The sequence below is a fragment of the Dreissena polymorpha genome, chromosome 1 (assembly GCF_020536995.1).
Source record: "Dreissena polymorpha isolate Duluth1 chromosome 1, UMN_Dpol_1.0, whole genome shotgun sequence".
In the NCBI taxonomy this organism is placed as follows: domain Eukaryota; kingdom Metazoa; phylum Mollusca; class Bivalvia; order Myida; family Dreissenidae; genus Dreissena; species Dreissena polymorpha.
In genome coordinates this window covers 162,338,503-162,364,405 of record NC_068355.1, presented here as the reverse complement: position 1 = coordinate 162,364,405, position 25,903 = coordinate 162,338,503, and the positions used below count along the sequence as shown (strand labels likewise).

Below are 25,903 nucleotides of genomic sequence, written 5' to 3'. Positions count from 1 at the left end.
CAGACCAAATAAATAGTCAATTCCTGAAGCAAATTGCATCTGAGATTGCAGGTCCACTACATCTTTTCAATTTTTCATCTTTTCAGTAATGGTAGGGTCCCACGGAGCTGGAAAGAAGCAAATGTTTGTGCACTTCACAAAAAGTCTGAACCACATGATGTTGAAAATTATAGACCGATCTCTCTTTTCAGTGTCTAAAGTAAATGTCTCAAGAGAATTCTCCACAAATATATTTTTAACCATTTAAGGTCTATTGAATGTATAACCTCATTTCAATCAGGCTTCATTTCAAAAGATTCTCAACCAATTAGTCTCGGTATATCACTCCTTTTGTAAAGCCCTTGAACAAGGTAAAGAGGTTCGAACCGTCTTTTGCGACATTTCTAAGGCCTTTGACAGAGTATGGCATGAAACACTTATTCACAAGCTCCGACTAAGTGGTATCTCGGGCAATATACTATCTTGGTTAACAGACTACCTACATGGGGGGATCCAGTGTGTTGTAATCTCTGGCTGCCAATCTGACCCATTACCCATAATTGCTGGTGTCCCTCAAGGGTCTATATTAGGGCCCCTCCTTTTTCTTATATATATAAATGGCATTGTACGAGATATCCACTGTCCAATTCGCTTATTTGCAGACGACACCACGCTATACATCATCGTCGACAAACCTGTTGATGCGGCTAATCATCTTAACTCTGATCTTGCAAAAATTCATTCCTGGGCTGATAAGTGGTTGGTTACCTTCAATCCATCCAAAACCGAATCCTTAGTTATATCTAGAAAAATCAACCGCCCAATCCATCCCCCTCTTTTTCTCAACGACTGCAAACTCACTGAGGTTTCGTCTTACAATCATCTAGGCTTACATTTTTCTGATACATGTTCCTGGCATGACCATAATGAATCAATCAAGAAGAAAGCATGGCACAGAATCAATCTAATGCGAACGTTTAAGTTTACGCTCAATAGAAAGTCCCTTCTATCGATATACACAACATTTATAAGACCAATTCTTGAATACACTGATATAGTATGGGATAACATTACTATAAAAGATGAAATAGAACTTGAAAAGATTCAACAAGAAGCAGCAAGGATAATCAGCGGGGGAACACGTTTGGCATTTTTGCAAAACCTAAATAACTGCTCTCGAACCATTAAAAAAATAGAACAAAACATAAACTTACCCACTTCTATAAAATGTATAATTCACTATCACCCCCATATTTGTGCACACATATCCTCTCTAGCGTGGGTGAAAGATCGGCTGATCCTCTTCGTAATTCTAACAATATTCGCAGCATTCAATGCAAATCACAACGTTTAACACGATCGTTCCTACCATCAACTATAAACTTATGGAACAATCCACATGAATCGGTAAGAACGGCTCCATCTCTCTCTGCTTTCAAAGCAAATCTTAGTAAAGATAAAAAAGAATTCCCCAGAATTACTACTATGGGGAGCGGAGTCTAATGTCCTACATGCGCGCTTATAAATGCATTGTAGCAGTCTAAATAAACACTTGTACGCGAAAAACATTGTACAAAGTCCATATTGTCAATGTGGTGCGATTGAAGATACATATCACTTTTTCTTCAATTGCTCTATTTATACAGAAAAAGAGTTATCCTTTTGAACAATCTGTCCAGTTTCCAACCCATAACCTTGCAACTTCTTCTTTTCGGGGTTAAAGACGGATCATATAAAGTAAACTCATTAATATTCAAACATGTTCAGTTTTTCATCCGAGATAGTCATAGATTCTAACCCAACTCTATCTCAGGAACAAACCATATTCTGCTAACGATGCCCCGTCCCGCAACGGCTTTTTTTCTTACCGCAACTTCTCTAATTCTGAAACTCTACTCTTCTTCACTTCTTCCCCTTTCGTTCTCAACTTATTAGCTCTTATGTTATCAACATTACTCTGTTATACTATTTGTATTATCACTTATAATATTTTTTTGTTTCTTAACAGTATACAACTGCTTATCACTGTACTATATTGTTCGTAATTTTGACATGTCTTTAAATAGTTGTTATACGTTTGGTTGTTTACATCATTACAGCAGCGCTTCTAACTGATAGAAGAGAGACATAGTATACGCCTCGAGCTGCATTCTCAATTCTGTCTAATTGTATTTTACAGCCTTTATGTCAAGCGATACTGCAATTCTACCTGCCTAGTATATTGTTCGAAAATAATATGTATGTTTGTATTGTTTTGCTTATATGTACCTTCAATGAACTAAATAAATAGTGTTTAAACCAACGGATTTGCTTATAAATAATTATTTTTGATGAAAATTACATTACATTGATAAACGTTGTTTTTCTATGACTTAATATGGATGCAAAACCGTTTGTAAGTGTTATCTTCTTTTTATGTCTTTGTTTTCAAGAATTATGATGATGATTATACTTGCCATTTGTATAAAAAAGAATAATAATTTGGTGTGCTCGCGTTCTTTGGATTTTTTTTTTTATATAACTAACAACTTGTGTGATTTTTCGAAATACACAATGCATCACAATTGTATTGAATATATGTTATATTTGATGCCTTGTGAAGTATTAAAAGTGAACCTTTAAAGGACACTTTTGCTCGTTATTTCTGTATTATCTTACCGGAAAAGGCATTTTGCCACTAAACACTTAAACTAGTACTGCTAGTCGTTAAAATGTATACTGATTTCAAAACACTGATTTTACAAATAATTGTGATAAAGTTGTCTCATATTTACGAACACGTATGACCATATAAACTGTATATACAGTTAATACGATCACGTTGGTATTAACTAGTTATCTTATTTAAAGCACTTCGTGATCATGTTAAATAAGAAAGCATATATATGTATTTACTGCTTACCCGAAGCAGACAAATAACGTTATTCGACATATTGCAATCAATTGAAATTATAACTATTATTAACCGTAGTTGTAATAATAATGATTACGAGACAATAGTTCATTGATGTTCATTAATGTACAAAATACATCAGAAAATTACTTATCAACATCCCAGTTTCACAAATGTATGACAGTATTGATCATGTGCTACGATTGCTAATAAGCAAACGGGCATTTACGCCTTTTTGTTCAATCTTAACTTATAATATTGCTAATTGAAAGAAAGTTATAATGATTCCGATCTTAACACTAGCATGAGAATTGCAACACGCAAAATATTATGAATGATCTATATAAGACGTATGGTATGATGTTTGCCTCCTTGTCTGTTAATGAATGTATATCTATCGATATCTTATTCTTCCCTCCGCTGGTATTCAACTTCATCTATGCATATCTGAAGTATGTTAATATTCAATCGTAACATATTGATAATTAAGGTTATGTGTCAGCTCCCAACTGACCATGATTTATGATTCAGTAATTTTTTGTAAAATACTACGAAAGTTGCTATCTTAAAACGAACCTATCGTGGTATATTTGCATGAGAAACCGATCAGTAACAAAACAAATGAGCAATTTTATGTGTATCTCTTTAGAATTGGCTAAATTTTCCAATCATTGTGAAACGTTTATGTCTGTGTTGTACAATTGTTTAAACGTGGTATTATATGCTTGAAGGATTTCGTGTCCAAATCTGCTGTTGCAACAAAATGTCAAAGACATGTTCAGAGTTGGAAAGAAATGTGTGCAAACTTGGCAAACCGAAACGAAGAAGCGCTACAGTGGCTTATACAAGGAAGGTAGATTGATATACATTTTATCATTTAGATATAGATATTTAAACGATTGTGTTTCGCAGTGAATACAGAAAAATAATCAATTATATTTATGTTCAAAAAAATACGTATGTCTATTAGCTGAACAGTGGGGAATCTTTTTTGATAGATTATTACAGTTTAGCAATGGTAATTCGGATAATTGCAATTACAGCGGACATCATGCCAATCCATACTGGCAAGGGTCAAATACGACAAAAATCTGTTTTTCTTCATAACAAAACAACGACGAAAAATACCATTTATAAAATGAACAGTTGAATGAAAGTTTCTGTATTTGCTATCAGACTTTTAATGCAAATGCATAGCTTTCCAGAAAGCTCCTTTCATGGATGTATTTGTACGCAAGATTTCATCTTTTCACCGCAGCCATCACCGTCATTTTTGTAAGATATGCACATATGGTGCTTGTAAATATACCCGCGCCTTTGCTTAGTATTATTTATTACAATTGTTATATACATATTTATATTGTATGATTATTTTAAAGGGAATTGACTATAATAGCACAGGACACAAACAATGATCAGTTGAGAAATGTGCGTTCAGCTATGTCGGCTTTGGATGAAAGCACGGAGACAGAAATTGAGTTTCTGCGTTCAACGGTATGTACCTTGGTATGATCCCATTAAAACCTCCGGGGGGAAAATATTCGCCATGTTGCCCCTCATTCGGTTTTTCAGCCCACCCATCTTTACGGTTTCCAAAGCCGAAAATAGTCTCAGAAGCCCCTGTCCAGATTTTCATAAGGCCTTCTGAAAAAGCTCCAGAAGATGAGTTGTGCAGAGATCCCGTACGTTGAGCTTCAATAATATGGTTATAAGTTTTGATACTTTGGGGATATGAGAACTAGTATTAATTGCTAAAGTCTGAGTATTTAGAACTAATAATTTGCCTGAAGTCATTGAGACTGATTGAGAAGCTGTATTATTTTGAGAGGATAAGCACTTATGTAGCAAATATATCAAAATCTAAATTGTCAAGTCTAAAAGCTATTGCACAATTCTGTTTTGGATTGTTTCTAGCCGGAATAAAATCGAAATAAGCAAACATCTCCACTTTTTGCCGAATCTTATGTGGAAATATGTATCCGAAATACATTCTTTATATTTGGTGGTTATATCAATATATGTGTCTAATTAGACGCCGCTGTATGATATTTGTTTATGGAATGAAATACACTTGCACACTGTTCCATAAATTAATGATTTTCATGATCGCAAAAACACATGCATTTGAGGTTTTTTATGTCCCTTAAATCTACATGTAGTTTATAACAAGACAGTACCGTTAATGGAGCATGTCGGTTGTACTGCCCTATACAATTGAATGTTAAGCATTTTAAAGTCTTGCCTGTTAATAAAGCGATGTTTATAAATATTTAAACGGTTAATATCAGCATGAAATACAATGTATCGTTATTAGACTTGCATCATACACGTTAAATATATTACGTGTTTGTTGATTGAGCGTATGTGCAGTTTACATTTAATAAAATTATGACTAATTTATATTATATAAATTAGAAATAAAAGTGTGTTATTTAATCTGCACACTTTTTAAAGCCTCATATACGCTGTATACGGGCTCATATCAAATGAACGCCAAAGGTAGCATATGACCCCTTATTTTAGAATCAAGATTCAAGGAATATAATGTTCACTATAGGAAATGACGACACACGTTATTAAGGTTATTAACGTTACAAACCCATTACTGAAATAATACAGAAATATCAAACCGATTACATACGTAAATCATTTAAGAAAAAAATTAATCGTAGTGGGAATATGAACATGTCGAACTTATGCAACACTGAATTTCTTTTTAATCTAGTGCATATATTTTCATCCGTTTATTCACAAAAGTACATGCTAGTATGAAATAAATATTCATGTGTTAGTCCTCTTTCACTACACGTTCAAATCAAAAGCGCAATACTATTAATACGCCTTTGATAAACCATTTTTAGACGATCTCTGAAATGTCCGCGGGATCGGATCGTTTTAAAAAACGGCAAACGTTGGAAAGTGGAAAGTTTTATTACCAGAATAGGTTGTGTACTTAAACAGTTTGCTTTCCATAGAGTCAATGACTTCTTTAAACGAATGCAAGGTGCACAATTATTTCCTACGTAACTACATATCCATATTAAAGGAAACAAAATAGGAAGATTCCTAACCAAGAGAGTCGCACTAAATCACGATGTTCCTCGTCAATAAATATTTCCGTTAAGAACAATTCTACATAGTTAAGTGCATATTTTTTGTCTGATTCAGTTCGGCGTAACGGCTATGACAATCGATGAAACTTTGTAAGATCACGTATCTTAAAAATGCCTCGCAAGTCTAAATTTAGTGAAAATAAGAATATATATTGAATAAACCTAAACCTGTTAAAAGATCTTTACAAACATGCCGGCCTAGGGCATATATCACACTCTAAAGTAAAATAACCGGTCCCTAATTGTTTTTCTAGTCTATATATCAAACACAGTTAAAGGGTTTTCATAAAAATTGGCTCAAAATTTACATTCATAGTCAACGTGTTGAAGGCTCTGCCAACGCTAGGACAAGCTCGCAATTTCGAAGGTGGAATGTTCGTGCCTGTTTGTTCATCCCCGCTATAAAACCTATATGCCAATGATTCTTATAAATATGGTATCAAACGGTTCTTTCATTAAACAGCAGCCTTACACAATCACACAAAATAAAGGCAAAGGCAACACGATCAAGCAAAGTTTTGAAGAACACGTTATTCCTGCATTACGAAGTACATGCAACCACAATTATAGCAATCGTGTGTTATACTATAAATTTGGAATGTGCGGGCAAAGGGAGAAGCGTAGATTTTACAGTTTTAATACTATGCATATCACTTTTATTTGTAAAATTGTTTTATACTCGAACTAATTAACGGATGTTGTGTTGTTTGTTGGGTAATACAAAGTGTTTCGTTACGATGATATCAAATTATCATTAACCTAATACTTTCATGCGCTTCGGAACGTAATTGTTTATCACCGCAATAATGAACATCTAACGGGTAATAATGTATTTATCATACTAATTACGACCCTTCATCATACAGAACAGGCTTGTATACAACCAACATAAATTGTTACTACCATGTATAACACTATATGTTGATCGTGTATGGTATTTAATGGATAGTTCTGATGCAGCCGCACATTGTGTATGGCCCTGTATGAAATGAAAAAGACAGGTGTGATGCTTGAACAGACGTATGCAAACCTGAGTGATACTGATGTGACATTTAAGAAATTAATGTTCTTTTCCACGCCATTATGCGCGTATATGTTTATGTGTCTCGCCTATTCGTTTGCTATAAATATTCATTTCGTTGTTGAGTTTGGTTATTTATGATTTGGCTTATACTTTTTGTTTAAACAAGTATGTGAATGAAAAATGAGTTAGTTTGTTGTAAGGTAGTTAACAGTACCATGGTTGATTAAACTTTTAAAACAGAGATCAGAACACGATGTTACATAATCATATTTTCTATCATGTCATGAGAACTGATCAGACATTTATACGAAGTAACCTACTTTAACTAGATACCAAAATATTTGACGACACTTGCTGAAAACGTTGATCCAAAGAAAGACATCGAAACTCCGAGTCGAACTGAAACGCCTTTCCATGGTTCACCTGATGATTACAAACAGGTTTGAGTTATACGATTGCTCTTTTTACAAAAAAGCCTTATATTCGCGAACATTTTGCGCAAACCGTATTATTCGATCAATTATATAAAGGTTTAGCTATTTATTAAATATTCAAATGAGATAGAATAATCAAAACGGTGATTCTTCTTAAAACGATTCGCCCGAGAATTTACCTTTTTCCTCAACTTCACATGAGAAACCCAAAAGATTGTACACTTGAACCTCTAAATAGATCAAGAAACCATATCCGAAAAAAACAATATGTCAAGTGAATATAGGAATAATACACGTTTTCGAGGGCATGATTATCTGCGGGTGCTCGAAAAATCCGTTCCTGCCCGAACGGATTTTGAGAGCGCCCGCAGATGATCATGTCCGAGAAAATGTGTATTTTTTGTATTATTGCATAAACAATTCACACATACCAAAATAAGTTTAAATAACATTGAAAACAATATGTTTTGTTCATTCGACATTGACAAAATAATTCGATTATTTCAATACAGTTCAAGGTTGTGTTTTTCATATGCCTCACTCGGTCATCATCCGAAATGACGAGGCTTTTCCTTCGGATAGGCGGTTTTCGATTTGAAATGTGTTTAAACAGTGGATTAATGTAAAGTTGAAATGCGGCCGCTCAAAGTAAGAAATTAGGAATTATTTTGGAATATACAGCAGTAACGTTGAAGGTACATGTACATAAAAACTTACATTTACAGCATAGTCTTTTGAAAGTGTTGAGTAAATAACCTTAACTTCATTGACGTTGCCAATAAAATAAAGCTGTTGTCAAGAGAGTGCAGATGGTATAACTTGAGAGGTTGATTGAAATAGTAATTATCCCTGCATGCATGAGGAAACTGGTGCTTATTCAGTTCCTCATTTATGCTTGGAAAGTCGTCGAAGGCTGGAGAAGGGAAGTAACTGCGCGTGGACCAGATTATGGATATGAAAAACACATATCAGGGCTTGAACGGCACGTGAATCGCATTGTTAATACACGATTTCTCCCGTTCAAGCCCTCCTTTTACGAAGTTTCTGCACCCCGCCAGAGGGCATTATAGATAGAGTTTATGCAATAATGCGTGTTTAAATTAACGATTTTTTGAATAAGTGCCATTTGTGCTGAAAGCTTAAAGTAAAATTGCAGAACATCATAATCCGATATTTCTTGTATATATATGCAGCTAAAATATTGCAGTTTTGACAGCGGTATATGATCGAAACCTATTCATTAAAATCAGGTATCATCACACTTATAAATATTATATCATGATGGGAGGAGTATGCGTGATATTTGATTTTTGCAAGTGAGAAAATGTCTTATGTCAGGTGACTGTTATTAAAATAAAATTAGAAATTTCTTGAACGAAAGGTGTTTGCTGAAAAAAATCACAATCAATTTTTTGGTGTGCTTAATGCATGTTGCATTTTATTATACAACATTTCAATAATGAAGATGGCAAAAAGGCGTATCACATTTTATATTGGTAGAGATTCTCAACAGCGCTTAAAAATGTCAAAGCCTTGTTTTTAAGTTCAAATCTTTAACTTTATCAAAATTATCACGGTGTCGCGATAATTTTGAGCGTATTTAATTTATTTTTTGGAATATTCATTCGTGTTGTTTCTATTTCCTTTATTAATTGAACCGCTGTAGTATTTTGCTTGAATTGCTAGCTATTCCCGTTTTTGCTTGTTTGAATATAAAGAATTTAAAAAGGACTTTTTAATTAAAGCCACAAACCTTATTTGGCATAGTTAATTTAAATATTAAGAAACATATTGTATCTATGCAAATTATAATATATATGGTGGTTACAAGGTAGTAATCCGTCTTTTTCGCACTTTAAAAATACTCAAGTTTGTCGAATGGATGCATACGTCTAGAAATCCAACTTTTGGTGTTAAAAGCGGTACCGTTTGAAAAATAATAAATTACTTGCTAACTAGGCTATATATTTAATTTTATCTATGCCAATTAGAATATATCTGATGGTTACAAGGTAGAAATCTGTCTTTTTGCGCTTTGAAACTTAAAAATAATTGCGTTTGTCGAAATGAATGGACGTATACGTTTAGAAATCCTACTTTCGGTTTTAAAAGCAGAACCATTTGAAAAAAATAAATATTTTTACTTGCTAACTAGGCTATAGATTTAATGACAATTGTGCACACTTTCAAATAGCATCTATATGTATTGATTAACATGTATTTCATTTCAAATTCAGAGGCGAGGTGTGTGGCTTTAATAAATTGAAATTATAGCGGCGCAGATATATTTTTCATATAAATACTTGCTTAATTTTTTGTGAAAAGATAGCTGATGTTTTCAGAGAAAACGTTTTTTTTATATATATTTAAATGTTACTCTAAAATATTGATATAATTTTAATCAACGCTCTTTTATTAACTTGCCTCATTTTAATTGTGAAGTTATTATATTTGTTACAGAGACTACACGAGCGTCTGAAAAATAGGATATTTCAATTGGCACAAAGTTTATGTGAAAAAAACATTGAACACATCGTCACCATGTCAAAAGAAAACATTGCAGGTAAAAAAAGTTGTCTATAAATGTTAGGTGTGTCGTCTTGCTTACCTTTTTTGCTGTTCTAACGCATCAGATACGTAGATCAACCTGATCCGTTTGGACATCAAATTGTACTAATTGTTCTTTTTTGTCTATGTCTCTATTGGGGACAATTTGTTTTATCGTGTTTTCTTTCTCTTACTTTTGTGATTATCTCTTTTTACTTCTCCATGTCTATGAAATATTCATCTTCTTGTATCCCTAATTTTTTGCTTTTTATTTTTGTTTGTATGTATGGACATCTTATGTTCTATAAGAGAAACCAAATGGACATGTTTCAAAACAGAAACTTACTGGACAAGCACACACAATTATCATTACATCACCCTTTACCTCTTCAAATGATTAAATTATGCACTCTAAATGTAAAAGGGCTAAACAATAAAGAAAAACGCATAAAAATCTTCAAATGGTTGTACGAAAAAAAACGTATATGCCTATTACAAGAAAGTCACTTGACACATACTTTAGCACAAACCTTAAAAGATGAATGGGACGGAGACATCTATCTCAGTGGACAGCGTATTAATAAACAAGGCATTGCCTTTCTGATAAAAAATAATATAGGGATCACATTCGATAACTTTCACGAAATATTAACTGGCAGACAAGCAAGTATAGATATCGAAATACACGAAACACAATTAACATTAATCAACGTTTACGGTCCTAACACTGATGATTCCACTTTTTACGAAACATTACAATCCTTTATAATTAATAACCAAGATAGAACATTAAAGTCGGTGGTGATTCCAATACTGTATTTAACCCATTAATAGATAAAAAGAAGGGAAACCTTTATTCTCATCCTAAAAATAGAAACATTTTAAACAACATAATTGAAAACTACAATATGATAGACATCTGGCGTACAGTGTATCCAAACGAAAGCAAATTTACCTGGCACTCAAACACGAAACCAACAATATTCTGTAAATTCGACTTTTTTTAAATATCTGAGTCACTTTGCAACGTTATTGACACAGGTAGCATAAAACCAGGCTTTATGACTGACCACTCTCTAGTTGAACTTAAACTACACAATATACAACCTGAACGACGCCCAGGATACTTTAAAATTGATAACAGCATCTTATTAGATACACAATATCAAACACAAATAAGACAAGAAATATTCAACACAGTTCAAAATAATAAAGATGCGAACCCAAACATATTATTGGAAGTAATAAAAGGAAATATGCGAAACACAACAATTCGATACACGTCATTTAAACAAAAAGAAAAACACAAACTTGAAACTGATACTATCAAAATTATTGAAACACTTGAAAAACAATTACATGAACCACACACAAACGATACCAAAGACATTGAAAATGAAATAACATCAAAAAAACAAGTATTAGAAGGAATTTATCATACACATCATAATGGGTTACTATTAAGAGCACGTGCACAGCAAGTTGAACACAATGAAAAAAATACAAAATACTTTACAAACATAGAAAAACGTAGAAGTGAACAAAAAACTGTACACAAATTAGTGGTAAATGGCGAAGATATAACAAACAGAACTCAAATATTAGAAGAACAACGTTTATTTTTCGAATCCTCTATAAACGAAAACATGTTGAAAATAACACCCTTTTAAAAAATACACATCATGCTTTAAATCAAGAGGAAAAACTACTTTGCGACGGATTACTAAATGAATATGAATGTGGGTTAGCACTAAAAGAAATGCAAAATAACAAAAGTCCAGGATCTGATGGCATCACAATCGAATTTTATAAAATATTTTGGAATGATATAAAAACATATTTAATTAATTTACTAAACTATTCATTTAACAACGAAAACTTAACTACGCTACAAAAACAAGAAAAATTTCACTCATTCCAAAACCTGGAAAAAACTTAGAATCGTTATCAAACTGGCGCCCGATTAGTTTACTGAACAACGATTATAAAATCGCAACTAAAAGTATATTAAACAGAATTAAAAAAATATTACCATCAGTCATTTCAAGATCTCAATCTGGTTTCATTAAAGGACGTTACATTGGTGAAAACGTAGGTTTGATACAAGAATGCATAAATTATTTTAACCAACCAAACAATTCTGGCCTCATTTTCTTCGCAGACTTCGAAAAAGCTTTCGATTCACTAGACCATTCGTTTATGTTCTCTTGGTTAGAAAATATGAACTTCGGTGAAAGTCTAATTAAATGGGTCAAACTTTTTTATACCGATATAAACAGTATAATAATAAACAAAGGCTTTTTCTCTAACAGTTTTAACATCGAACGACGGGTAAGACAAGGATGTCCACTTTCATCCTCGCTATTTATAATATGCATCGAGTATCTATCACACTATATCCAATCAAATAAACATATAAAGGGAATATCGCTAGAACCTGATGAAGAAATTAAACAGTCCCTATTTGCCGACGATGCAACTTATTTCTTAAATGACAGTAGGGACTCATTCAATAATCTTATAGAATCGCTAACCCTTTATGGAATGACATCTGGCCTTAAACTAAACAAAAGTAATTGCACTGTGCTACGAGTAGGTAAATTTAAACAAAGTAATGTTCGTCTTAAAAAAGAAATGAAATTCAACTGGACATCCGATGAAGCAACAACGTTAGGAATAACCTTTACAAACAATGAAAATGAAACAGTTCTAAAAAACATATTACCTTTATTACAAAAAAATAAAAAAAAATTAAAATCATGGCAACATCGTTAACTTACACTAATCGGAAAAAACACCGTATTGAAAACGTTTGCACTGCCTAAATCAATTTATACACTAACAGTTCTCCCAAACCCACCAAACGACATTATTGAATATATAAAATCAGAAATATTTAATTTTATATGGGACGGTAAACCAGATAAGATTAAGCGAACTCAATTAATTCAATCAGTAGAAAATGAAGGTATCAGACTTACAGATATAGATTCATTCCTGAATGCAATCAAATAGTGGGGTTAAAAGATATTTGGATAATACCAATACGAGTAAATGGAAATTATTCTACCAGAACATTCTTAAAACATATGGTGACTCCTTACTTTTTGAATATAATATCGACAATAATATCTTAGATGAAATTGCAACCAAAAACATATTTCTATCGAATGTTCTATCGGCATGTTGTAAAGTTACTCATAATTAAGAAACCAAAATAAACAGTCAAACATTCTATGGAACAATAAAGACATAACTTCTAACAATTTAACGTTTTTCTATAAACATTGGTTCGAACGAAACATAAAATATGTAGATCAATTATACGACTACAGAATAAACGACTTCTATACTTTTGATAACGTTGATCAAAAGTATACCCATACATATTAAAGCTGTTATCAATATAAATAACACACCATGTATTCAAAAAACATTCGTAGAAAACATTATTGCAAAACAAAACAAAACGAACAAAATATTTTACACAATTCAAATTAAAAACTCTGCCGAAATCTAAAACTAAATGGCAAAACCTTCTTGGAGAAACATAATTTAATTGGAAACAAATATATGTCATGCCATATAGATCAACTACAGATAGCACATTGAGAAATTTTCAATATAAATACATCCAGAGAATCATAGCTACAAATAAATATATTTTTAAGTGCAACCTATCCAACACAAATCTATGTGATATGTGAAGTGAACATATTGAAACAATAGAACACTTTTTCTGGGAGTGTTAACATATTTAATATCTTTGGAATCAGTCAACAACCTTTCTATAGAAAACAACAATTAAATGTTAAACTATCTCTCTTAGGCATCAGTTTAGGGGTAAATACTTTCAAAATACAAGAGGTTAATAACGCTGTGAACTACATAATTGTATTAATGAAATATTTTATATTCAGTATGAAATATAAACAACAAATACCTACAATGAACTGTTTTATCAATTATTTAAAACTGAAGATCCAAATTGAAAAAGAAATAGCCCTCAACAATGATACACTTCATATATTTGAACAAAAATGGAAAAACATTGAACTTTCATAAACAAGTCCAGTATGCTCTCTACCTTCTTTATGCAACTAATCCTTATTCACAACTATTCTGTTGTTTTTTCCTGTCTTCTTTTCTCTTCTATTCTTCTCCTTTTTTATCTAAAGGAAATCACAAAGTCAAAAAACTATATATATTAGCATATTTTGTATAACATGTCTGAAAATTATTGCTGCTACATAGTATCACTCTGTTTTATGATCATATACATGTATACATTGTATGTATTATACTGAATAAAAAAAGCATGAAGAAACCTTTGTTCAAGCAAATAAATGAGACGAGTGCTATGATCATATCAAGTATTATTCACATATAAGAAGTGCAATACATTTTGGTGGCGCTCATGTGGTTATGAGTGCAATTGTAAAACGCGACGTTATCTATAAAATGCTAACTCACATAATAGAAATGCATATTTGACCGTTGCTTTTATAATATGATGACTGCAAAGGAATTTGCTTCTAATTTATGACGCATTATTAATTGCTTTTTGAAGCGCAATCCTAGTTTTAAGCTTATTTATGCCCGTATAAAATACGAGTGGGTAAACAAGACTGTCCACCATTGATGGAGATTCTAAACCACTTTGCAGATGTGTTACATAAAGTGAGGTTGTGGTCAAGACTTGTATTTTTATTGTAAATATTGACGCTGATGAGTTATAAAAAAAAATGGGTTGAATTGGACTTTTGAGGCCCATTCCACCAAGAAGCATTCCATTCATTTAAAATTGGAATCAATTTTAATGTAAGAAAATGATGTTTAATGCACTTTTCTAGTTTAAAACACAGAACATGACGTGCACGCAAGTACTCATGTAACTCAAGAAACATCATCAGTGTATCTTTTTTATTCTACTGATTTCATTGCGAGTTCTTATGAAATTCGGGTCGAAATACGTCAATTTGAAAATAAAGGCGCAAATGTTTATTTTGTCAAAGTTGCTGAGTGAGGCATTTACAACGATCAGTGAGTGGTGTACTTCAAAAAATGACGATTTATTAAAATACAATCTGACGTGAACCTTCAGCTAAAAGGGGCCTTTTAACGTTTTGGTAAATTGACAAAATTAAAACAAGTTGTATCAGATTCGCACATTTTCGTTTTAGTTATGATATGGGTGAGGAAACAATAATACTGAGCATTTACCATGCTCTAGAATATCAATTATATTAATTTGTTGACGATTTAAAAACCTGAAAATTATAAAGCGTTGAAACTCGAACTGATTGAATAATTATGAGAGTTCTGTTGTTGTCGTTTTATTTTGTGAAACTATGAGGATTGCTTATATAAAGTATTAAATGCATTCGTTATTGTATGAACACGGACGGCCGAGTGGTCTTAACGGTAGACTTTAACTACAGGAATCCAGAATACAGAAATGTTATTCTTGTTTTTTTTTTACTGGAGCCTTTTATAACCAAGGTTTACATTTTTCAATATAAAGAATTTAATGACAAACTTCCATGCATGCTAAAATCTGTGAAAAGGCCCCTTTAACCAGAATAAGGTTAAAATGATATTTTATTTAGTATGTATTCTTGATTTTATAGATAAGTTTAAGATATAGATAAGACTCTTTTTAAATGAAATTTACTTAGATTAAACATTAAATAGATATTTGGGCGTTTTCAGGAAAAGCTAAAAGAGTTCTACGAAAACTCAAGGATAAAAAATCTGGCACAACATTATCACAAAACGACGTGGATGTGAATCGACGATTCGGCAACTTTAAAACAGATTTTTCGTTCAAACTGAACAAAAAAACCTGCGGAATGGCGTTTCTTGTCGTGTTTGCCCCTGTTGCTGTTCTGGCTACACCATTCGTATGTATATTCAAAACAATATATTTTGTGTGTAAATGTTCGCATTCGCTTGGATACACGTGCTGCATCTTATGTATATTAGTTTCATATCTAGAATATTCCCTATTTTTCAGGTAGGCCTTGCGGGCGGAGTAGCAATGTCATTGGTATGAGATTTAAGTCCGTTATATTTGATGTTTTGCCAATTTTATCATAAGATGCTAGCTTTTCTCTAAAATATGCAATTAATGTTTTTGCCCGCATTGTGTTAAATTGTTCGCGAACATTACGAAAACTAATTTTGTTTAATGCAATCTTCGTTAGTGACTATATATATTTCAGTTGACCGGCAGCATAGGCGTCGTTGCAACAGCTGGTTATCAAAAACTTAGTTGGGATGAGCAGAATATTATAAAACAGGATTTTATAAAGAATGCTGGCGAGACTGTTGAGATAGTTATAACAGACTTTTGCGATTCTACAGTTAAACGAATTTCTAAGTACGACCTATTATTTATATCTAAACAAACGAAGTTTGTGGAGGTATTCTGAAATCACTATGTCGGTCGGTCGATTGGTCGTTCGTTCTATTGGTCTGTGACGTTGCACCTATTTCAGAAAAATGAACGTGATTGTTATGCTGCATTTGTAAAATAAATATTAGCCACTAAAGTACGAACATCCGCCGGTAAATACATTAAATGCATACATTTCAATTAACTTTACACGTAGTGCTTTAATTTTCAAGACATATTATGCAATAATTACCGATTGACATGATATAACAATTAGTGGACTGGACTGACTCGAACCTTTTTCAACTCTTGTCTGGTGGAATGCATGAATTAATGTGTTACATGAACGTAATGCAATATATAATTAAGTACAGATAAAGTTTTGTGTCACTGTCACAGTGTCGAGAACTTTCCTCTTGGTTTTCTTTTGGTCAACATGCTACTTTATATTTTCATTACTAAATAAAAGTGCAACAAATGTACCATATATCACAAAATTCTTTGCAGAGAATTATTTCCTTTAGCTAAGGCAAAATTTGGACATGTACATAATTGTACATGTGTATTTTGTGTTGCGAACTTGTCTTACAGTTTGCTTCGTATTAACATGAAACTGTATATATATTTTGTTTATAGTATGTGTAAGTACAAGAAGATATATTGGGTTAATGTTTGATACATCATGGTACATATGCACTGCGTGTCACGGACAGTTAGTTGCTTCAAAAACCAAAAACATATATAAGAGTGATGTTTTTACTTTGTAAAGGCGCGAAACGTTATTTTCGTGCATTTCACACAATTTGTTTGTGTATATTTGTATAAAATTGATGCTCTACTAATGTCTTAATTATGACAACAATCAAAACATAATTAAAACAGCGTACCTTTTTTAAAAAGAGAATTTAGAGATCTACGTGACGAATTAAATGCGAAGCTGGAGTTGGCATGCACCGACTTGGAACATAAGGATTCTCAAATGAATGAAGGCATCAGAAAACTCCAAAGCCTGTCAAAAACAACTGAAGAAAGGAGGTAATAATATGAATTATTTTACTGAATATTGAAGGGCAAAAACAACACTGGAGATTTATTTAAAGACCCTGTCCGCTTACACAAAGAGCAGTTTCATTATGTAAAAATCGTTTCAGATTGACATCTTACCGACTTAAATAGCATAACAGAAATAAAATCGAATGGATAAAAAAAGTGGTGTTACGTGCTTGATAGTTAATCGGATTAAGCATATATATACCCGATAGCCTTTTATGTATATGGACTTAAGTTCAATCCGTGTGAACCAATAAAACGGTGAAAGATATATATTTCCATTTAGAAAAAGTGTTAAGCGAAATAAAAATTGTTTGTTAACAAAAACAGACGACAATGTTCCAATATTGTTTTTCAATAGCGTGGACTTTAAATAATGTAAATGTAACAATATAATGTAATATAACGGCCAAATGATTCACGCAATAACTGTAACGTAGTTCTATACTTTAACTTTATAAGTATGATAAAACACAACTTAATCAGTTCACAAAGGAAAACAAATCTATTAAACAATTGATAAAGACCATCGAAAGACTTCATAAGAACGATTTTGTCTTACTAAATTCTGTTGGAATTGAGATATGCAAACAAATCAATTATTTATTTCGCGTTCTATATTCAGGTAAATATTTTGTTGTATTTTAAGGAAAAATTAAACCTTTGAAATGTATTGTGTCAGTTATCAGTCATTTATTATATAAATAGGTTTTGTTGGTCTTCATTGTGAATTATTCATAATTGCTTATAAACATGCTGTTGTGTGAAACACATGGTCGTTACATGTAGCAATACTCAGAGCATTATACCAGCACTTATGAAGCTGAGTGAGAAGTTCCTTTTTTTAAATTGCATTCTTATCCCATGAACATCACATCTATATACGTTTTTTGGTCTATACGAAATTGCACGTGTCAGTGCATTCGTTATTCATTGTAAATATCTCAGCAATAAGTGTCCATTTTTCTTTCAGGGAGAAAGTTAACGTTCTTAAAAGACAGGTTGCGGATCTACTTGAAGCCGTTCAAAATCCACCACATTCTGATAGTACGAGTGGCGCCCAAATTCTGTATACACGTTTAGACAGTACCGCATGAAAAACCCGTGCAAATTGCTTTTACTTTTTCATGTACAATCATAATCTTGATGTTTTCAACATTGATATTCGTCATTTATAGCCTGGTGCGTCGAAAAATTAGTGATAAAGTGGAAATGGTAGTTGTTGGACTTTTGAAGACTAAACACAAATATAGGAGTATTCAAAATGGGTTGAACGCAATGGGATATTCGATTTCCTTGGGCTCCATCAAGAATGTTCGTGATAATATTGGACATCAACGCCAATAAATATTTGACTCTACAATAGAAAGTATCACATGCTGTTATAAAGAAACAATTTCGTTATTTTAAGAAATGAAATCTATACAAGTAAATAGTTATCATTTAACTATTTGTCTGTAAATGAGTTCAATGCAAAAGCGCTGTACGCAACCTTTTCTTAACTTAAAATTGAAATGATCGAATTATATATTTACTTAAAGTGTAAAAGTGAATGTACATATTGATAGGAAAACAGGTTTTTCATTTATTTTTATTGTCTTGAATTTTATCATTTATGTAAATTTCGAAGATATCATTGTTGCGCTGCTCAGTTTGTGGATAATTACCCATTAAACTGGATATAAAAGATATGTCGTATCAATCTCAACTAGCGATGTTATTGAATTCAATCATTTACGTTCCATTATGTTTGAGCTATCCGGAGTATATGTTCTTTTGACTGTAACATTACCTAAATGAATTCAGCGATGTCCTTTTGTTTTTATCATTTGTGTTGATAAGAAGTCAAATATAATGTTAAAATACATTGTGCGAAGTAAATACAAACACATTTACAATTGTTTGTATTGCATCGAAAGATTTATATGTTTGACCGTATTTATTTAATGTTTGGCTTCACTTTAACATTCATTTAGCATTATTTCAATATTGTGCTTAACCTATACCTTTTCGTCATATAAAAAGACATTAATTATTTAAAGTGAATATGAACAATTTTTGTCAAATTTTTTTTTTAATGAATCAACATATGAATATAAACGTGGAATGTTGCTGAAAATATATAAACTACATTTTAATGGAACCATAAATCGTATTATGTTTGTTTAAAATGAATTCTAAACGACAATTGTAATGCAAATGCAGACGTTTACTCCTGTTTGTTGTAGAACATGAATTGTGTCTATATTCCGTATGAACAAATATGTAGAGACTTGTTGGGCTTTCCCAATATTGTACATGCCGGCGAACATGAATGAATTTTCTGCTGAACAGCTTTTGGTTATTTCAAATGAATAAATCTCGTGTCGTAAATTTTCTGATGCAAATTCTACTAAACCTTTATCATTGTTTGCATTCCTCAATGTTTTTTTCTGTTAAGGAAGAAATGTAGTACGATCGAATATACTCGCTTTAAACAACACGTTTATTTTTCAGTAAATTTAACCATGCAACTATAAATAAAGTTCAATATAACATGTCACTTGTGTGTATAGTTTAAAGAAAACTTGTTCTCCTCTAAGTTGCGGTTGTTAAATTTCCTATCAATTGATTTTGTATTAAATGATTTTGCATATATTTGAACGACTGCTAGCATACGTCTGAGTTTGATTTAATTACGCATATGAACTAAACATAAATTTGTTTCTGGAATAAACTACGTATCTGTCGGCAAATATCATCGTTTAACTTGTTGGCATATACCATAGGTGAAAGTATGTAAAATTAAACTTTGTGTGTTTTAAATTAGTGATGTTTAGTGATGAGCTTGTTGTCGATGTTATTGAGTTTTTCTTGAATTATTATTGTTAATTTTTCTGATTAGCAATTCCTTTATTTTGTAAAGAATTTACCGGCGTCATTCAATGCATCGGTATACATTGTTAACGTGTGTATAGACTTTATTATGTTACTGTCAAAATGCCACTCGATATATATATAATAATGTTCTTGTGTAATGACGTATGTGAGTTCTGGGTAGGAACACTTTTGAAAATATTATTTTCATTTTACGTATGAAATTGATTGATGTTTATATTATGCTTATTTTTTGTGTAGATGACATACGTTTAAGATACTTTCAGGGTGTTCAGCAAGAAGTGTGCATTATATCATTATCGCATTTCAAATTATCGTCATCATTCAAATTTAAACGTATATGCTATTTCTAAGTACCGGTTTCAGTCTTAAATATATGAAGAATACCTTACTAGATTGATGTGCAAAGTACTTTTAGAACTACTTCAACTCACATGCCTAACACAATGCACTTTTAAAGTTAATTTATAAGAATAATACTAGTTCCGAATCAATTCAAAGGCTACACATAAGAAATGTTTAGACATTCACTAACGCTGGCTTAAATACATTGTATATTTTATTAAATCTATTCTACTTTATAATTACGGACTTTAAAGCCACACACCTTGAAATGAAAAACATTGCATAGTAAATTTAAGTATAAATAAGAAACATATTTTATCTATGCCAATTAGAAAATATCTGGTGGTTACACGGTAGAAATCTGTCTCTTTTGCTCTTTAAAACTTAAAAATAATCGCGTTTGTCGAAATGGACGTATACGTCTAGAAATCCTACTTTCGGTTAAAAAAAGTACTTGCTGACTAGACTATAGATTAAATGACAATTTTGTACACTTTTAAATTGCATATATATGTATTGATTAACATGTACTTCATTTCAAGGTGTGTGGCTTTAAGACGCTTACAAATCTCGACATAAAAAATAATGATGATACGTATTTAACTTAAACATAAGTACTATTCGATTATGGTTTTACAACCACATTTCTTATTCATAACTTAAACACGCTAGTTCAATAACTACTAAGGAGATCACATAAAAATATAGCCATAAAACAGCTTAAATTCCTTCCTTTTATATCATGTTTCAAAATGTTTGAATCGATTGTAAAATAACTTTAACCATAATAAGACATCGCAACGCGTGTAACAACCATCTCCCCCACCTTGAAGGCCAAGGTCATATTTAGAGGCCAAACTCGTATATGGCCATAACACTGCTAATTTTGATGTCTCAGCAATCCCTTTTCATATATTGATGTATTTAAAAAAGACTGTGCACAAATATAAACTATCATAAGAAAACACTTAAATGTTATAGTTAAAGGTCAAATGTATAATTTTCCATACAAAGCTTATCCGAATAGTAACATTCAACATGCAGTTGCACCATAATATAACACACATGACCGAAATCCGGACACGGCGTGTTTTATGTATCACTTGTCATTAAACCTCAATGGTCTAGGTCTCACTTGGAGGTCAAAAGTCGAATTCGTCATACAACAGTGTTTTTTTTACATTTGTAGATTTTTTAGACAAAAGGGTTATAGGGCATCCGAGACGTATGGAAACATGTTTTGTTTTAAGCTTGTAGTTTAATACAATCTTGAAGGCTCGCTAAAACGCAAAGAAAAATGTTGAACTTTTGGAAAATTTCTAAAAATACATTAATTTTTCTGTAACCATGATCATCTGAAAATGTTCCTATGAATGAAAGCATTCACTGTAAAATCGGATTTGTGTGCGGTCATGAATATTCCGAAGCACATGATTATATGCGCGAACATTTAAATAATATAGCTTTGTTAACAAATTACCAACGCTATTATTTATGGAGATATCTTTGTTCTTCGCGTTTAAGTCAGGTCATGGCATATATCTTTGCGTGTTTTTGTGTATGCATGATTGTGGGAGTTAATAAAAGAACCGATTGTTTGTGTTTAAGCTTTCAGTTTATATTCGATCTAAACGAGCCGATATTTTTACTACGTCAAACTGATACTTTCATGATCGTACGGTTGTTTTCTGCCTTAACATATAAACAATCGTATGCGTAAATTGTAAGTTGTTGAATTTAAAATATACTATATACATGGGGCAGTTATATATTTGACAATTTATTGAAATGACAAGATTAAACAACCATTATTTTCAAAGAACCACACACTCCTTACAGAATATGTCAAACACAATATCGGCTCGTTTATTAAAAATCAACAATTGAAATCAGTTAATTAAAAAAGCTTGTGTTACGCTGTCATCATTTTTTGGAAAATATGTGTTTACTAATTAACCATTTAAAAATGCAGCCAAGTCGTAGCGCGTTTACAGTCAACAGTTTCTCCATGCTGTTTTCTTACTTTAATACTTATTTATAAATATTCTAAATAAAAAATATATGTATATTTGTTAACTGAAATTTATTGTTTTTAGAAATACAAAAGAAAATCCGTGATGATGATCGACTATAATATTGCATATTTTATTAATTTTGTTATATTTATATATATAGTTTCTATAAGTATTTTCCCTCTTTATATGTATGTCGTTAAGCAATGCGTAAAATTACCATTAAATAGCATAATACACGGTTTGGCATTCCATAAGTTAACATTATACAGAGATATTATTTCCAGGTTTGAAAATATATAAGACCAATTTTTCATAGTGATTCTAACGAAATACTGATTCTTCATAACGAATTAACATGTAAGTTCTTCCAAAATAAACAACAGATAATCACAGGAACAACTGGCTAGACGCATAAATGCTAAGTTATAAATATCATCAAAGTAAATCGAGAAAAAACGTAGAACCGAATGTCAGTTTCAGTAACTAAAAAATTATTGGTTTTTGCGATTTAAAATTCTCAATTTCCCTAGACGCAAAACATGGTTTCACGAATTCTAATTTTTAACAGATGTATTATCTTTTACTTATTATGCCGGAACTTAATTACAAGTGTTAATCTTCGAAATCGTCATACATGGATTCCACTGAAGTTTGTTACCATTGAAAGGAAAACTTTTCCATTGCTTCCGATCGCCTTTCATCAGCAATATTCAAAGGATAAAATGGTGGTAAAGCAATTGCATAAAGTTTTAACGACTGTTCTATGTCTACCCATTTTAATTCTCCAAATGTGTAAGTACAAGTTCAGAATAAAATATATGTTATTCGTCACCTATATATACATGTCTGCATAACAAAACTAAAAAACAATATTTGAATATGTTTAATTGTGTACAACACAATCAAATGTTTGTACAATTTAATACTAAAATAATTCATAATCAACGCATGTTCCAATTTCATTGCTCCGGGATATATTTTTTCTACTTTTTACTGATTAATGAATCTGTAATGTCTCTGTATGATTTTTTTTATATCAACTCGTTTATATAACGTTCTAACAACTGTACTATGTTTATTTTTTTCATCCTCCATTTTTTTCTGTTAAAGTTAATAATTAAACTCCTTTAATGCATCATATGTATATCTAGCAAGCTCAAATATTATAGTTGCATATTTAGTAATTTGTAAAATATCCAATCTTGGTGGTTTAAAAAAATATTACGATGTCAAATGTCTGGGAATGTTTAATTTACAATTTCATTTGTACATGTAAAATTCAAGTTTGTTTTGTATGACAATCCTTACACGATCAATATGATATACGTATATGTTTTCAAGTTGACAAAAATATGTAGAACTATTCGTAAATGACAAAAAATGGCAAGTTTACGTCAATAAAACATGATGTCTGTCTGTCTGTCCTTCAAACATTGCCGAAAGCTGAATATTGAAGAGTTTGTTCCTATTTAAAATCAAATATGGATACTATGATAAAGTTCTAATAAAATGTGCGTTATTCTAATCGATTAAGTCGACAATGTGCGTTTTAAGTGAAATCAGTGGAAAATTGATAGTTAATAATAAGCTACTTAAATATATACGTGATTGATCCTCAAGCAAGTTAATGCGAGTACTTATAATTAATGAACCTAAATACACGGAGCTGGGTTTTCTATTTTAGACATAATGAAGGTTCAGCTATTTGAGACATTTAACTATCGTTTGCCCGTATACCTCCTCGCGATCGCAAACATGAATATGTACCTGTATATCATATGTTTATGTTTTTGTGAAAGCTCCACTTTAAGTAATAGCAAGGCTCTCAGAAAATTTATAAGGGAGGATACTTTCGCTGCTTTTGGTAATTATCGTTGACAGGAAGTATTTTCTTAGCGAAAATCTAGTTTAAGCGGAAAGTGTCGTCCATGATAAGCCTATGCGGACTGCACAATCTAATCAGGGACGACACTTTCGCACATGCATAAAGCCCCGTTTGCCTAGAGCGCAACTCGTATGCTATTATGCTGCGTTTACACTATGTTCCTGACGACCACGGCAATCACGTTTCGGGCCACCGTTGATGAAACGGGATGAACGTGAGGCAACGTAGGGGAACGGAATAGCCAAACGTGACACAACGGGGTTGCCGTGCCAAAAATTTAAACTGTCAACAAATTTGCCACGGCAGTCACGGCGGAAATCAGAAACGTGCTAGAACTTTTTAAACGCAACAAAACTTGACAGCACTAAGCAAGCGTTAACAGAACCCGAAAAGAATCCGTACTCTAACGGGAATCCTATTCATTCCCCGACCTGTTAAGTTTTTATCAAGTTTTGTTACGTTTTGTTACGTTTTGTCAAGATTACCACGGAAAGCTAGGATAATTGACAGCCGTTTTGCTACGTGTTTATTCCGACCCGTTACGGTGTGTTGCGCTTTGTAGGCAGATGCGTTACGGCTAGTTGAGTTGTTGTACGGTCTGACACGATTCGCGCGGTGTGAAGATGAGTTTATAAAAGCCGTGCTATTCAGGAAACTTTCATTTCAGTCTGTCAGTCTGAACACTCGATCAGTATAATGCTACCAAGAAAGCGCCGAACAAAGGCTCCCCGCGCTGCAAAGGACGCTCAAGTTGAGGAGCAACCTGAAAGTCCATGCCTACCGTCGCACGATTAAGATGAACCTACTGCTCCTTTTGATCCGCCCCTTACAAATGAGGAAGAAGAAGCAAGAGGAAGTGCATGTGCTAGGAAGAGAACAACCCCTAGGGTCATAACAAATTTTACCGAAGAAGAAAAAGAGCTCATAATTGACTTCCTCCAGCAAAATCAAATTATCTACTCGAAGAGGCTGACAGGTTACAAAGACGCCGCGGCCAAAAACAGGCTCTGGGTGGAGCAGGCCACAAAGATGAAACGCAGTCGTAGTGAATTGAAGACGTGGTATGAGAGCATGCGCACTAAACTTGGTAAACTGAAGAAAGCACCCACCAAGTCAGGGCAAGCCATGGACGAACGCACAGGGACCTTGGCCTCCTTCTTCGTCTTTTCCCGGACTTTTGTGCTTCTTTCAGCTCTTTGCAACGCACAGATTTTATTAGTGCTGCAAGTAAGCAGGCAAACACAAAATCATCTTCGTCGTTCACATCCATGTCACTGGAATTATTTTGTTATAATAAATACTGTTGCTTGAGAGTTTTCTTTTATACCGGGAGCACAATCGTAC

General features: G+C 32.4%; 1 protein-coding gene across 2 annotated transcripts in view; it reads left to right on the top strand.

Annotated features, from left to right (window-relative positions):
- LOC127867557 (mitofusin-1-like) overlaps positions 1 to 18,951 on the top strand; it is a 45,286-nt gene extending 26,335 nt beyond the window's left edge. For both annotated transcript variants that reach the window (XM_052408829.1, XM_052408837.1), the window contains 9 exons: positions 3,604 to 3,725; positions 4,252 to 4,366; positions 7,339 to 7,449; positions 9,904 to 10,006; positions 15,703 to 15,893; positions 16,007 to 16,039; positions 16,215 to 16,372; positions 17,288 to 17,422; positions 18,411 to 18,951. In XM_052408829.1, the coding sequence (XP_052264789.1) occupies positions 3,604 to 3,725; positions 4,252 to 4,366; positions 7,339 to 7,449; positions 9,904 to 10,006; positions 15,703 to 15,893; positions 16,007 to 16,039; positions 16,215 to 16,372; positions 17,288 to 17,422; positions 18,411 to 18,534 (1,092 nt within the window). In that variant the 3' untranslated portion in view covers positions 18,535 to 18,951. The remainder of the gene's footprint in view (positions 1 to 3,603; positions 3,726 to 4,251; positions 4,367 to 7,338; positions 7,450 to 9,903; positions 10,007 to 15,702; positions 15,894 to 16,006; positions 16,040 to 16,214; positions 16,373 to 17,287; positions 17,423 to 18,410) is intronic.
- The last annotated feature ends 6,952 nt before the right edge of the window (positions 18,952 to 25,903 follow it).